General features: G+C 35.1%; 1 protein-coding gene across 1 annotated transcript in view; it reads right to left on the bottom strand.

Annotated features, from left to right (window-relative positions):
• The window catches only part of gse1a (Gse1 coiled-coil protein a), an 85,954-nt gene continuing 69,857 nt past the window's right edge, over nt 1-16,097 (bottom strand). The window contains exons 10-16 of the mRNA XM_056452328.1: nt 14,122-14,234; nt 11,836-12,097; nt 9,795-9,908; nt 9,411-9,704; nt 5,501-5,752; nt 4,531-4,634; nt 1-1,572 (exon numbers count right to left, since the gene is read on the bottom strand). Coding sequence (XP_056308303.1) covers nt 1,435-1,572; nt 4,531-4,634; nt 5,501-5,752; nt 9,411-9,704; nt 9,795-9,908; nt 11,836-12,097; nt 14,122-14,234 — 1,277 coding nt within the window. The 3' untranslated portion in view covers nt 1-1,434. The remainder of the gene's footprint in view (nt 1,573-4,530; nt 4,635-5,500; nt 5,753-9,410; nt 9,705-9,794; nt 9,909-11,835; nt 12,098-14,121; nt 14,235-16,097) is intronic.

Below are 16,097 nucleotides of genomic sequence, written 5' to 3'. Positions count from 1 at the left end.
TTCATTTTCCTTCAGCTTAGACCCTTATTTATCAGGGGTCGCCACAGCGAATCGCCAATTATTGCAGCCTATGTTTTATGTGGCAGAGGCCCTTCCAGCTGCAACCCAATACTGGTAAACACCCATACACACTCACTCATACTCTTCGGCCTCATACTCTCATAATTATTAGTTATAATTATTTAATTTTAAAATTTCCATTATCCATATTAATATGCAAAGTTGGCAGTTCATTCCGCTGTGGTGACTCCTGATGAATAGAGGGACTAAGCCGAAGGAATGAATATTAATATGCAATATTCATACATACATCTTTAAATGTACATTACATTTTTAAAGTAAAGTCTGTCGAAAGTTATTATAAAGTCATACTCACATTTGATTGGTTGGCATTAAAAAAATTTACACTGGCCAATTAAGTTCATCCAATTCACCTATACCTCATGTTTTTGGACTGTGGGGGAAACTGGAGCACTCGTAAGAAAAACTATGCCAATACGGGGGAAACATGCCAACTCCAGACAGAAACGCCAACTGACCCATGGACTCGAACCAGTTAAAATAAATTGAGCTCAAATAAAAAATATAGTATTCAGAGTAATTTTTACATAATTATTTCAATATTTAGCTGCTTTAGTTAGAACTATTTCATTTTTAAATTTCCATTATCCGTATTAATATGCAAAGTTGGCGGTTCATTCCGCTGTGGTGACCCCTGATGAATACAGGGACGAAGCCGAAGGAAAATGTATGAATGAATATTAATATGCAATATTCAAACTGATATTTAAATGTACATTACATTTTTAAAGTAAAGTCTTTCGAAAGTTATTATAAAGTCATACCCACATTTGATTGGCTGGCATTAAAAAATAAAAACTGAAAAATAACTTATGGGGGAAAAAAAGCCATTTTCATGACATTCTTCAAACACACAAAGAAGTTTCACCGACATTTCTCTCATTCTGACCAGCAGTACCCTACATTATCCCTGTGAAACGCATTAAAATATTTATATTCCAAATTACAGTTCTTTCTTAATAATTAATAAATCATAGAAACATACAAAATGTGACGGTATTGTACACAATCATTTTTCTTCTCTTTTAAAAACGGTATAAATATTCTACATGAGCTCCGTTTTTTAGGAGACATCACTTTTAAGTGCATTTCCACCTCCAGCTTGGTTTTCTGCACCTCTTGGCATTGGTCCTGTCAGAATGAGTCTGTATGTCAAGTAGAGGAGGTTTACTGTCTTAATGCCTGCTTTTGTTCTGGTTTATAGTGGTTGGACTTGTAGTGCAGTGAGTCACAGTGACATTGGCACTCTTCTTCATCATTTGCCAGAATCTGAAATCACACCTGTAGTCTTCATGAGAGCCACTTTGAGCGTCCTCTTCTTCTCTTGGTGTCTCTTTGAGAGGGTGTGAAGGGTCACCTCGGCGAAGGCCCCTTGTAGTATCCTCTGTGCCAGTGCAACAGTGGCAAAGCCAAACATTTCTTGAAGTGCTCCAGTTCGGCCTGCATATGATCTCGCTTTAGTGCCAAATTGTGCTTCTGTGCCAACAGGTCCTAATTATCAGGGAAAGAAAGTAAAACAATTACTATTTTTTACTGTACTTGTTATTATATGATGTCTAACAGATGTTTAATAGACATTTAAGCATAGATGTCTTGGCTAAAACAAGGCTAAATTTGGGCTGTCAGTGAAAATCTGAAAGAATTTTATGAGCAGGCCAAAACTAGACTAGTCATCAAATAGACAGGAATGAATGTCTACACATCTGAAGTCTGTCTCATCTGGGTATTTGATAACTAGTCTACTTTTGGGCTGATCTTAGATGTATATTAGATTTTCACTGACAGCCTAAATTTAGCCTTGTTTTAGCTTAGATGTCTTTTAGAATTCTATTAAATGCAAAATTGCTTGATGGCTCTAATCTCACACTTTGATTATTATTATTATTATTATTATTATTATTATTATTATTATTATTATTATTATTATTATTATTATTATTATTATTATTATTATTATTATTATTATTATTATCTTAGAACTACCACTGGTCAGTGCAAATGACTCAATATGTAAACGCAAAATGTTCACGCGTCTAATTATGTGCAAATAGCACAATTTATTCTCGCATTCTGCATCTGCTGTGAAGGTAATAAATCTGTACCAGCTCTGCTACTTGACTGTCCAGTGTATTTAGGTGACAAGTGTTGTTGTTTTGTATTCAGACTTCTGTGGAATGAGAAATGAATGAGAAATGAGTTTTGGAATTATGTTCACCGGTGTCTTGTTTGGTTTCTCGTCAACCCCTTGATTTCTGTAGTCTTTTTTGCCTTGCTTTATCAAAGTTATTGTGTTTATCTTCACACGTTTAAAACTCTGCTCACACTGAGATTTCAGCCATGATTTGGTCGTCAGAGATTTTTATTTGGGAAATCCTAAAAGATTGCTGAAATTCTATGGTCTTTGATTACTGGTTTGACATGTTCGGCGACAGCCGCTTAATGGCCATTGCAATCAAATTCTTCCTTCAATTAAGTTCTGGCAGTGTCAGAAGATTTCAGAAACATTTCCCAAAGTATGACTCCCAAACCAAGAACCAATAGGAATTATTCATTCATTCATTCATTTTCTTTTCGGCTTAGTCCCTTTATTAATCTGGGGTCGCCACAGCGGAATGAACCGCCAACTTATCCAGCATATGTTTTACGCAGCAGATGCCCTTCCAGCTGCAACCCATCACTGGGAAACACCCATACACTCCCCTTTACACACATACATTTTGGCCAATTTAGCTTACCCAATTCACCTATGGCTCATGTCTTTGGACTTGTGGGGGAAACCGGAGCACCCAGAGGAAACTCACGCGAACACAGGAAGAACATGCAAACTCCACACAGAAATCCAGGCTCGATCCAGCGACCTTCTTGCTGTGAGGCAAGAGGGATACCCACTGCGCCACCGTGCTGCCCCCAATAGGAATTAGTGTGATGGAAATAGTGTGATGCTGTGTTCACACTAGACGTGACAAGCATGAATAAACTGCGCTATTTGTGCATAAATATTTTGGAACATTTTGAGTTTACTCCCTTCATTCGTGCGTCAAAGTCACTTCACAATAGATGCAGATTCGCATCATGGACGGGGCTTCTGTCTGCCTGATGACTCTAGCTACATTGCTAAATGGCTAACATGGATTTTATTGAGAGAATAGCTGTGTTTATGTGCTTTAGGAAGGCTGAAAAACATTGTATATTCGTTCGGCGCCATGTCTGAGTGCACTAGATCCTTTCAGGGGTGCACCCAGCTCTGTGAGTTTATCAACTCCTCCACTAACTGTACCTGGATGATGGAAGCTTTCAGCGGTGCTTCCGACTGAGCCAAGCTCAGTTTGATGAAACGTTCTCTCGTGTTGGCAGGAGAAAAACAGCCGCTACATGATAATTAAGCCCATACTAGAGCAAGCTCCTGATTGGTTAATGCAGTGCAAATGTTGGCTAAAGTTCAGATTTCCAACTTGAGCGAATCGCACTGCAGGATGTCTGTTCGCATCTTTGCACTGACTTAACATCTAAATCCCTCACACTTGACGCTTCATCCTCGTCTGGTGTGAATGCACCATTACAACTTAAAACCACCAAGGGGAAATGCCGAAACAGCTTTTTTTAATATTAAGGCACGCTATGAGCCAAATTACTGCCACAGTTTGTTTATGTTTGCCATGAGCTATTCTTTAAGAACACAGGACAGATGGATAACGTCAAACTCCAGGTGAACATTCTTGCGTGTTTCTTGTGTTTGGTGTGTCTTTAAATATTGTTAAGTCTAACATTGACAACTGAGATCTTACAGTATGATATGGGGATCATGTTCATTCAGCCTGACAAGCTACAATCAGAATTCATACAGTGTAAGTGACTACATACCAGTTAAAATCCAATAATATATATATATATATACAGTTGAAGTCAGAATTATTAGCCCCCCTTTTATTTAGCCCCTCTTTTTTAAATATTTCCCAAATGATGTTTAACAAATTTTCACAGTATGTCTGACAATATTTTGTCTTCTGGAGAAAGTCTTATTTGTTTTATTTTGGATAAAATAAAAGCAGTTATAATTTTTTTTAAACATCATTTTAAGGTCAAAATTATTAGCCCCTTTAAGCTAAATATTTTCCCGACTGTCTACAGAACAAACCATCGTTATACAATAACTTGCCTAATTACCCGAACCAACCTAGTTAACCTAGTTAAGCCTTTAAATGTCACTTTAAGCTGTAGCTGAACAAGGTACTGAAGTGTCTTGAAAAATATCTAGTCAAATATTATTTACTGTCATCATTGCAAAGTTAAATAAATCAGTTATTAGAGATGAGTTATCAAAACTATTATGCTTGGAAATGTGTTGAAAAAAAATCTTCTCTCCGTTAACCAGAAATTGGGAAAAAAAATAAACAGGGGGGCTAATAATTCTGACTTCAACTGTATATATATAGAGAGAGACATTCTTACCCTCATGCTATGAGAAAGCTGTTCAGCTGTCATGGTGAGGTTGTAATGCTGCGTCTCTAGACGTCTACATTCACTCTGGAGAACATGGTGCTCTATACTTCTCTCTGACAGACAGATAGACACACACACAGGGAAACAGAGAAAGATGAGCAATGCAATACAAACCTACAGCTAACACATCAAAGAAGCCTGTAGGTGTCACATTTAAGGCTGTTTGAGAAATTTTCACCATAAATATACACTCACCGGCCAATTTATTAGGTACACCTGTCCAACTGCTCGTTAACGCAAATTTCTAATTAGCCCATCACATGGCAGCAACTCAATGCATTTAGGCATGCAGACATGATCAAGACGATCTGCTGCAGTTCAGACTGAGCATCAGAATCGGGAAGAAAGGTGATTTAAGTGACTCTAAATGTGGCATGATTTTTTGGTTGCCAGACGGGCTGGAATGAGTATTTTAGAAACTGCTGATCTACTGGGATTTTCACACACAACCATTTGTAGGCTTTACAGAGAACAGTCCGAAAGAGAGAAAATATCCAGTGAGCGGCAGTTCTGTGGGAGCAAATGCCTTGTTGATGCCAGAGGTCAGTTCACTGTACTCAAATGGCCTCCGCAGTCACCAGATCTCAATCCAATATAGCACCTTTGGGATGTGGTGGAATGGGAGATTCGCATCATGGATGTGCAGCCGACAAATCTACAGCAACTGCGTGAAGCTTTCATGTCAATATGGACTAAAATCTCTGAGGAATATTTCCAGTACCTTGTTGAATCTATGCCATGAAGGATTAAGGCAGTTCTGAAGGCAAAATGGGGTCCAACCCGGTACCAGTAAGGTGTACCTAATAAACTGGCCGATGAGTGTATTTTAAACATCACCTGACAATTCACAAAATTTTGCTAACATAAGTGCATCTACCTCAAAAAAATTCAAACTTCTGATCAGTTAATATAAGCTTACCTTCCATGTACTCTTCATAGGCCGCAAATATTGATTCGATGCCTTTCCACCGGGGACTGAAGGACTCTTCTTCCTCGTCTTCATCAGAACTGACACCCTCTCCAGCCGAAAGGTCATTCCTGATGGCCGGAGAATCACGGTGGGCTGAAACTGGCCAGGAGTGGCCATTGGTCTGTCCAATAGGGAGTTTGTTTACTGCCCTATGGAGGCCTGGAGGAGGATGCGCTGCGCGGTCAAACTGCTCATTCACTCCTGTTGAAATATACAGGGATAAAAAATACCAGTCATTTTAGTTGATTAGTGTACATAAGTACTGCTTTACTTGAGTACATTCATTTTACTTCTTATAATTGTATTTTTGTAAGTAATATACACATTTTATTTATTTATTTATTTATTTATTGTGCACAATATTGTTGATATATTTAGTGACTTTTCAGACCCCCTTAGCGACAAGTACTCAAAAAAGCAACTAGCGACAAATCTAGTGACTTTTTTGGGTGTTACTGGACATATTTATAGACTGTCATGTGTCCGTACTGTATCGTTCCTACCCTTCCCAACGAGCTGCGGGTGATGCTGTTGGCCTCTTCCCCGCCTCAGAGCACTCACAGGCAGCCCAGCCCTCATACAGCAGTCAGTCTCTCATACCTGCAGCCTGAGAGCAGATCGTCTCTCTGCGTACCGACGGCAAATGATTTAGCACCGCGAGCGTGAGGTATTTTCCTTGTAACATTACAGTCAAACCGATCTGCTTCTCCATTGTTTAAAATTTGACAATTTAATTGGGCCGTTTATTCTTTTCTAGTTCACAATCAGAGAGATTTTAGGGGCAGTTTTGGAACTTGCGTGAGTTTATTATGTCCAAATTACTGCAAGTTCATTATACATCTGTACTGATATACTGTATTTAACACATTTAATTAAATTGACATGCACATATAAAACATATATAAATTCCCTATTATTAAGCATAGGCTGTTCAACAAAAACTGCTGGACGTGGTGACGTCAGTAATATGCAAATTGATGTTTGATGTAATCTAGTGCCATTTGGTGACTTTTTGAGCAGAGCTTAGCGCCTTTTTATTGAAAATAGTTGGCAACACTGGTTTTGGGTTCTTATGTACAGTAGCTATGAAAAAATTTAAAGACCACTTTAAAATTCTCAGTTTCACTGGATTTATCATTTGTAGGTTTGTGTTAAAATGTAATGCTTTATCAGGAGTTAAAGTAAAAAAAAAATCCTGAGCCTGAACGGGGGTGGGGGGGCGGATGGTTGGAGCGAAACTGCACAGAAGGACTTACTTCAAATATTGATGATAATAACAAAAATAAAGTAACTTTAGTAAGCTTAAAGTGCTTAAAAAACTGCCAAACTGAGACTGAGATTCAATGATTATGCTTTGCCCCATTTATTAAGTACTGTCAAATAAAGTGTTTTCTTCTAAACAATAACAAGTGCTTAAAGTGATTCAATAACAAGTGCTTAAAGTGATTCAATAACAAGTGCTTAAAGTGATTCAATAACAAGTGCTTAAAGTGATTCAATAACAAGTGCTCAAAGTGATTCAATAACAAGTGCTCAAAGTGATTCAATAACAAGTGCTCAAAGTGATTCAATAACAAGTGCTTAAAGTGATTCAATAACAAGTGCTCAAAGTGCTAAAGAACTGAACTGCTAAACTGAAGATTAGAAGTGAAATCAAAGCCATTTTCACTTATTTTTCTTTCTTTTTTTTTGTGGGTTGCAAGCAAAGTCCTGCAAACTCTTTCTTTTTAAGACATTTGGACCAGAAGATGGAGCTGCTACAGTGGAGGAGGCTGAGGGTCTGCTGTTTGTCCAATCATGTTTTTTTCTTCCCTCAAATAAAAATATCAGGCTACCTCAAATCGATCACTCCACAGGAAATATGCATTTAATTAATGCTCCGCTGTTATTATTATTTACAAAACCTCTGGCAGCATTTTTATTAAAAGTCATTAGGTTAAAGATTATGTCTTATGATTATGACTTATTTCCTCCATCTCATTTGCGGTTAATTTGTGTGCGCTGCGTGTGATGAACGAAAATGACAATGAACCTCAAGGCTCATATATTGACATTTTGTATAACAATTTAGTTGTTTACATATGACATTGCATTAATTTGCATACATGATTTATAAGCTGTAAAATGAAAGTCTGAGTTTGGTGCAGACATTATACAAAAATCAAGAAAATGTTTGAATTTGTTTGATTCGTAGATTGTGTAGGCTAGTTTCATTCATTCATTCATTCATTCATTCATTCATTCATTCATTCATTCATTTTCTTTTCGGCTTAGTCCCTTTATTAATCTGTCGCCACAGAGGAATGAACCGTCAACTTATCCAGCACATGTTTTACGCAGCGGATGGCCTTCCAGCTGCAATCCATCTATGAGAAAATAGGCTATTTTAAAAACTGATTATATAAGAACTAATAATAACTGTAATTTTCCAAATGGAAAAAAAGGTTCGTTTGTTGGTTGTACACTAAATCATCAATAGCCTGTTTGTTAAGTTTATGACATGGCTCCATGCGCTCCAGCGCTACATTCAAATCTGCATTTGATCGAGAGAGCTTCAGTTTTTACACTTTTTCAGTTTGTTACAAACAATTAAATAACACAGAAGTTCTGGGATGACAGTTTATAGTTCAGATATAAACACTGATGTTTATAGTAAAAAAAATAAATCAGCGTTTAATGGAACTTGACGCTGGTGAATGTTGTAGTAATTACATTGTGTAACCAATGGGTGGCGACAAACAACCATCAAAATGAAGTCACTGAATAGGTTTTCAAAAATGGTCCGTTGAATCATTAATTGAAGATAAATATGATCTGTTATACAAGATGTTATATTTCTATATTTAGCATTATCAGCAACAGTAGCAAAGTAAATTTTTTCGCATTGAATATTTTCCTTTATTTTTAGTTGTCTTAGCTGGTTCTTTTATGATTTTTATTTTACTTAAAATTACAGGTTCTAAATTCTGTTTGTTATTTTATATAAATATATTTATACATTTGTAATATTTTTGTATAAATGGAAAGCAAATGACATTTGTCTCCTTTTTTTGCTGATCCCAAAAATGGTCTGATCTATGACTCAAAAACTGTAGTGTGATCCGAACCGTGAGATTTGTGATCCGTTACAACACTAATTTCTAATATATCAATTCGAGGTGTTGGTTGGAACAAAAACTCCTTTTTATATAGAAAATATTCCTTCTATCCTGTGTCATTGCTTTTATTTAGAACACAGCCTAAATCAGCCTTAAATCTGGCTTAAGGCTCAAAAGCCACTTGCCAATGTTGGTCATCAATCTGGCAACCTGCACTTGCGTTTGTTTTGAGTCAGGGGTGCAATACCTAGATCAACCACTGGGTGTCAAACTTACATAATGCACCTTTTGGTTAGGCACAGTTGAAATCAAAATGATTAACCCTCCTAAATTATTAGCAGATTTTTTCTATACATTTCTAAACATAACAGTTTTAATAACTCATTTCTAATAACTGATTTCTTTCATCTTTGCCATGATGACAGTAAATAATATTTGACTAGATATTTTTCAAACTACTAGTATTCAGTTTAAAGTGGGATTAGTAGCTCAACAAAGCTAACAGGTTCAAGTCAGTTAATCAATTTGCACTGATATAATAATATTTGATAATATTTACTACATCAGCAGGATTAATTTCTGCCTTGTCAATGCATTATGAGACCACTTAACTTGATCTTAACCAACTTGAACTGTTTTGGTTTTGTCTATCCAAAACTTACTCTGCAACCCGAAGTTTATTCAACTCGTTTTGTGCAACAGGCCTCAGGAGATACAGATGAAATAGATCAAAAATCTCTACAAAAATGAGCTGTGGTCACCTCTGTGTTTCTGCTGGGGTGTGTGAGACGACTGCAGCACCGACTGATGGAAGTGCTGAGCGAACTCCTCTGGGTTTATCCTCTCCCAGACCTGAGCTTTGACTCCGTTGGATCCCGGCGGGTGGTTTTTGGGTCGGGCTAAGAGCTGTTGGGGAGCTCTTCTGCTCGGGGAGCTCAGCTTGTTTCGCAGAGGAGCCAGCGGTGGAGGATCTGGAGGCGTTTGACGGTTTTCCGGTGAGTGATTTCGGGGTTCAGGATGAACATTATTGACTGATTGACTGAAGTGTGACGATGCTGCATGATGGGAAAAGCAGAGATCAGGAATTAGGCATCTGTGCTTGCACTTTGCTTAATTTTGAGTGTGTCTGTGTGTAGTTTTCATACCAGACAGTGTAGCAGGCGGGCTGGAACAGGGTGTTTCTGAGGCATATCTGAGCGTGTCCAGAGTAACTGTCTTCTGTTTGATGGCTTCCAGCAAGTCTGAGATCTTCTTTTTCTCTGAGGTAAAAAAAAATGTATAATATAATATAATATAATATAATATAATATAATATAATATAATATAATATAATATAATATAATATAATATAATATAATATAATATAATATAATATAATTCATTTTCTTTTCGGCTTAGTCCCTTTATTAATCCGGGGTCGCCACAGTGAAATGGACCACCAACTTATCCAGCACATGTTTTACGCAGCGGATGCACATCCATTCTCATTCACACTCATACACTAGGGACAAACCCGGAGCACCCGGAGGAAACTCACACGAGCGCAGAGAGAACATGCAAACTCCACACAGAAATGCCAACTGACCTAACCAATTCTCGAACCAGCGACAGCACTACCTATTGCGCCACTGCGTCGCCTAATATAATATAATATAATATAATATAATATAATATAATATAATATAATATAATATAATATAATATAATATAATATAATATAATATAATATAATATAATATAACAACAATGCTTTTGAACACGTGCTGCAAATAATCTGAATAATTAGTTAATTAAATATTTAAAAAAATGTTGAATGCAAAAATAATAGTTATGATATATATATATATATATATATATATATATATATATATATATATATATATATATATATATATATATATATATATATATGTATATATGTATATATATATGTATATATGTTTGTATATATATATATATATATATATATATATATATATATATATATATATATATATATACTGTATATATATATATATATATATATATATATATATATATATATATATATATATATATATTTATATATATATATATATATATATATATATATATATATATATATATATATATATATATATATATATATATATATATATATATATATTTATTTATGTATATATAAATATAGTGAGCAGCATCCACCTGGATAACACGATTGCTCCAGACAGTATGCACACTGCACACCAGCTGATTGGCGGACAGAAGACAGTGTGATGAAGCCAATTATGATATGAGGATGTTAGGAGGATGAGGCCAGTGGGCAGATTTGGCCAGGAAGCCGGGGTTAAACCCCTACTCTTTTTTGAAGGGCATCCTGGGGTTTTTAACAACCACAGAGAGTCAGGACCTCGGTTTAACGTCTCATCCAAAAGACACTCACTGAGCAGTATAAAGACCCTATTAATATACTGGGGCGTTAGGACCCACACAGACTTCAGGTTGAGCGCCCCCTGCTGGTCTCACTAACACCACTTCCAGCAGCAACCAAGCTTTTCCATGTGGTCTCTTATCCAGGTACTGATCGGGCGCAGCCCTGCTTAGCTTTAGTGGGTAACCATGTAAGATTTACACAGAGGTAGCTGCTCGCTATATGAATGTATTGTCATCCCAAATGCAACACTAACATTTTTCTGTAAATTCACACCATTTCTCTGATGACGTTTGACGGCTGCCATCTGAAGGCACTATAAATTACTCTCGTAGAAGAATTTTGCTTTCACAATCCAAAATAAATAATCAAAGATCAGCTTCACCCCTTCCACCACTTGAGTGTGTGAAGTGTCCAACATTCCACACTTCTTTATAATGGTTAAATAAGTGCATAATCCGGGTAATGAAAGTGCACTTATTTGCACTACATATAATACTAAATGGGGTGGAATAGTGCATAAGTATGGGATTTTGGGACATCATACCAGCAAACAAAGATCACCCCAATAATTGATAGATTTTTTGGGACTTTTTCAATTGTGGTTGGCCTGATCGAGCACCTGCCTTTAAGCTTTTCCTAAATGTACACACACTGATGTTTTTCTTTCTATATATTATGTAAACATTTCCATGAACTACTGTTTAACATTACTTTTTTATGTCTGTGTGCATGTTTGTTTGTGTTTGTGTGTGTGTATATGTGTGTGTTCATACTCTGTCTTTGGTCGTGGTTGACGTGGCTGAGGTTGAAGATGCTGAGGAAGTGTTTCTTGTCGTCCAGCTCAGCGGTGCGGTTCATCTCGTCCGCAGTGAAGCGTGTGCTGAGAGGTGAAGGAGTCCTGCGTTTATTCTCCACGGCCGGTGGTGAAGGGCTTCTCTCCTGCAGCATCAGCCTCCTCTTCCTCCTCTTCATCTCCAGCAACTTTTCTCGCTTCGGCAGAGTCGTCAGGCCAAACAAACCCAGAAACTCCATCTTCTGCAGACACAAAACAAACACCGTACAGAAAATGCACGTTCTCACTTTCTAAATGCGCACAATTTAAGTCATAATTATTAACCCTCCTGTGATTTTCTTTTTCAAATATTTCCCAAATGATGTTTAAAAGAGCAAGGATTTTTTCACAGTATTTCCTATAATATTTTGTTTCATCTGGAGAAAGTCTTATTTGCTTTATTTCGGCTACAATAATAGCAGTTTAAAAATTTTTAAAAGCCATTTTAAAGTCAATATTATTAGCCCACTTAAGCAATATTGTTTTTGATTGTCTACAGAACAAACCATCGTTATACAATGATTTACCTAATTACCCTAACTTACCTATTTAACCCAATTAACCTAGTTAAGCCTTTAAATGTCACTTTAAGCTGAATACTAGTATCTTAAAAAATATCTAGTAAAATATTATGTATTGTCATCATAGCAAAGGTAAAATAAATCAGTTATTAGTTATGTTTAGAAATGTGTTGGAAAAAATCTTCTTTGCATTAAACAGAAAGTGAGAGAAAAATATACAGGGGGGCTAATAATTCTGATTTCAACTGTATATAATAATAATTCTTAAATTAAGAAGCATTATCCAAATATTTTGTTTCCAGAAATAAGTTGGAATTAAGCAAGTTTTTCCTTAAAACAAGTAAATAATATGTCAATGTGGGGTAAGCAATCGAAAATCTTATGTCAAATTGAACATTTTTCAAACTTATTTTAAACCATTTTCTTTTATTTTGGAATTTTTAGATATTTAGATATATTTAGATACAAAATGGTAGAGGTTTCCATCAAGCATGAACCTCCTTGTCTCTTTTAAAACCAACACAGGAGTGACTGAAACTGCAGTTCATAGACTGGAACTGAAGGTGGCTCCAAAAAGGAATCAATTCTATAGAACAGCTAGGAATTCTACTCTTATTTTGGCGTAATTATTAAGGAACTTTGTTGCTGTACCATGGCTGCAGCAGTGCAATATTAATCAAAACTTGTATAGTTTTGAATATAAAAAAGGGTAATATTCAATATGGCTGCTAAATCAAAGCAAGCCCTCCTTCAAGCAAAGGAGCCAATCATTAGCCCCTTTCACACAGTGATACCGGTAAATATGCAGAAAATGACTGAAATGACTTTACTGGTAAATTCAATGTAAACATGTGTTTTTATATCAGTTTCTGCAGCTTCATTGTTATGAAACCTCTGGGGTTGAATCTCAGTGAATACATGCCTCACAGACATGAGAAATATATCCACATAAAGCTTGAAATCTCTACATTTTAACAAATTAAATAAACTTGGGAGAAAATGTTCTCTGGTTTTGTAATCTACAAGAAATGAACGTGAGGTAAAATCTGTCCCCTCTGACCTCATGAATTCACCATTCACATGCGAATCACATAACGGAAACCGCGTGAACGCCCACAAACCCGTAAGCAAACAGGTCACTGTCATTTTCGGAAGAGATTTGCCATCTTCAGTGTGGACAAACAAAACTCAGAAAAAAACTTTTAGATTCTACCAGCCGTTTCTACCACACTGTAAAACAATGCTAATTCCACACAATCAACTTGTGTTCGGACAACATGACAGAATGAAATTAATTATTTAACTTTTTATTAAAGATTTAAGCTATCCCACAAAAACCCTCAAGAATTGTATAGTTTTGGCTTAATTTAAATAAGTAGATTGAGCAAACGTCACTTCTTTGAATGCAAGTTTTCTGAAATGTTACATATGCAAATGAGGTATTATTTAAAACCACTGTTTCCATACAAAATTGAAATTGGCTTCATTAATTAATAATAAACTATGATAGCTCTTTTTACCCACCATAGTAACTGTCAAACAACACACACAATCATTCTTTGTCAAACTATTGGCACTTCAGAAGGACTAAAACAACATTTGTGATGACTGACTGGTTAGTCCAGTTATCCAACAGCCAAAGCCACATGAGTTTTTTTTTTGTAGCACATATGTAATGAATGCATTTAAGGATAGTAAATAAATACCTCTGTAGATGTGTCTAGTTTGAGTGGATTCTGCTGAGCGACTCTTCTCAGATGAGCTCGAACTTCCTCTTCATCGCTCTCATCATAAGAGTCATCGAAGTCATAGTAATAACCTGAAATAGACAGACGATTATTATTGCTGAACCACCGAAAAACACAAAGGCCACTTAGACACACACAAAGACACACAAATACATATTAGCACAAAGCAGATACAAATATAACTTTCACTGCTTTACTTTTAGGCTAACCTTGTCATCATCTAATTCTCACTTAGAGTTAACCTTGTTTAAATTCATTTCAGCATTATAAATTGTAAATTTTTCCAAGTTTGGTTATAAGCCAGAATTTAAAATCTATTAAATTCAATATTTCAATAGATGCACATTTTACATTTAAATTTATACAGCATGTTTAGCAGATGTTTATCTTTAGCAGATGTTTATCATATTTTCACAATATGTCTGATAATATTTTTTTCTTATTTGTCTTATTTGTTTTATTTCGGCTAGAATAAAAGCAGTTTTCAATTTTTTAATAAACATTTTAAGGACAAAATTATTAGCCCCTATTAGCCCCTAAACTAATTATTAGTCTACAGAACAAACCATCATTATAAAACAACTTGCCTAATTACCCTAGCCTGCTCAGTTAACCTAATTAACCGTTAAGCCTTTAAATGTCACTTTAAGCTGTATAAAAGTGTCTTGAAAAATATCTAGTCAAATATTATTTACTGTCATCATGGCAAAGATAAAATAAATCAGTTATTAGAAATGAGTTATTAAACTATTATGTTTAGAAATGTGTTGAAAAAATCTGTTAAACAGAAATTGGGGAAAAAATGAACAGGGGGCTAATAATTCTGACTTCAACTGTATGTATGTATATATATATATATATATATATATATATATATATATATATATATATATATATATATATATATATATATATATATATATATATATATATATATTTATATATATGCGCCAAAGTTAGTTTAGCAGTTTTTTATTATATGTGTATATATGAGATGTAAAAATTATATATAAAATACAAAAAATTATTTAGTGTTTTATTGATTTTCCCCAACATAATTTGGGTGAACAAATTTTTGAACAGTAATCTTTTTTTTGTTAGATTAGTTCCAGTTTTGGCTTTGGTTTTGACTAATCTAATGTATATGCACAAATATATTACTGTAAAGCATCCTATAGAAAATATTAGTTCAACGGAGAGATCAGTCAAATTAACCCATCAACAAAAAAAAAAATCAATCAATATATCAACCAATCAATAAATCAACCAATCAACTAACCAATCAAATCAAATAATCAATCAACCAACCAACACAATTAACAATTATCAATCATTATCATCCAAATGCACCCATTAACCAACTAACCAAGCAGCCTAACAATCAACCAACCTGTCAAATGAATGAATGAATGAATGAATGAATGACCAACAAATCAAATGAACTCCCCAACCAACCAAACAAACAATAAATCAATCAACCAACCAATTAAATCAACTAATCAATCAATCGACTGACCAACCAACTAAATTATCAAATAAATCAATCAATCAATCAATCAATCAATCAATCAATCAATCAATCAATCAATCAATCAATCAATCAATCAATCAATCAACTGAACCCACCAACCAGCAAACCAATCAATTAATATACCAACCAACCAATCAATAAATCATCCAATCAACTAACCAATCAAATCAACTAATCCACCAACCAACCAACCTACCTACCTACCAATCAAACAATCAGTCAACCAACCAACAAACCAACCAACCAACTAACCAATCAATAAATCATCCAATCAACTAACCCATCAAATCAAATAATCATCCAACCAACCAATAAATCAACCAAAGAGTCAAATAAATGAATGAATGTATGAATATATGAATGAATGAATGAATGAATGAATGAATGAATGAATGAATATATG

The sequence above is a fragment of the Danio aesculapii genome, chromosome 25 (genome assembly GCF_903798145.1).
Source record: "Danio aesculapii chromosome 25, fDanAes4.1, whole genome shotgun sequence".
In the NCBI taxonomy this organism is placed as follows: domain Eukaryota; kingdom Metazoa; phylum Chordata; class Actinopteri; order Cypriniformes; family Danionidae; genus Danio; species Danio aesculapii.
The sequence above is the reverse complement of the archived record's forward strand: the minus strand, read 5'-3'. Positions and strand labels throughout refer to the sequence as shown.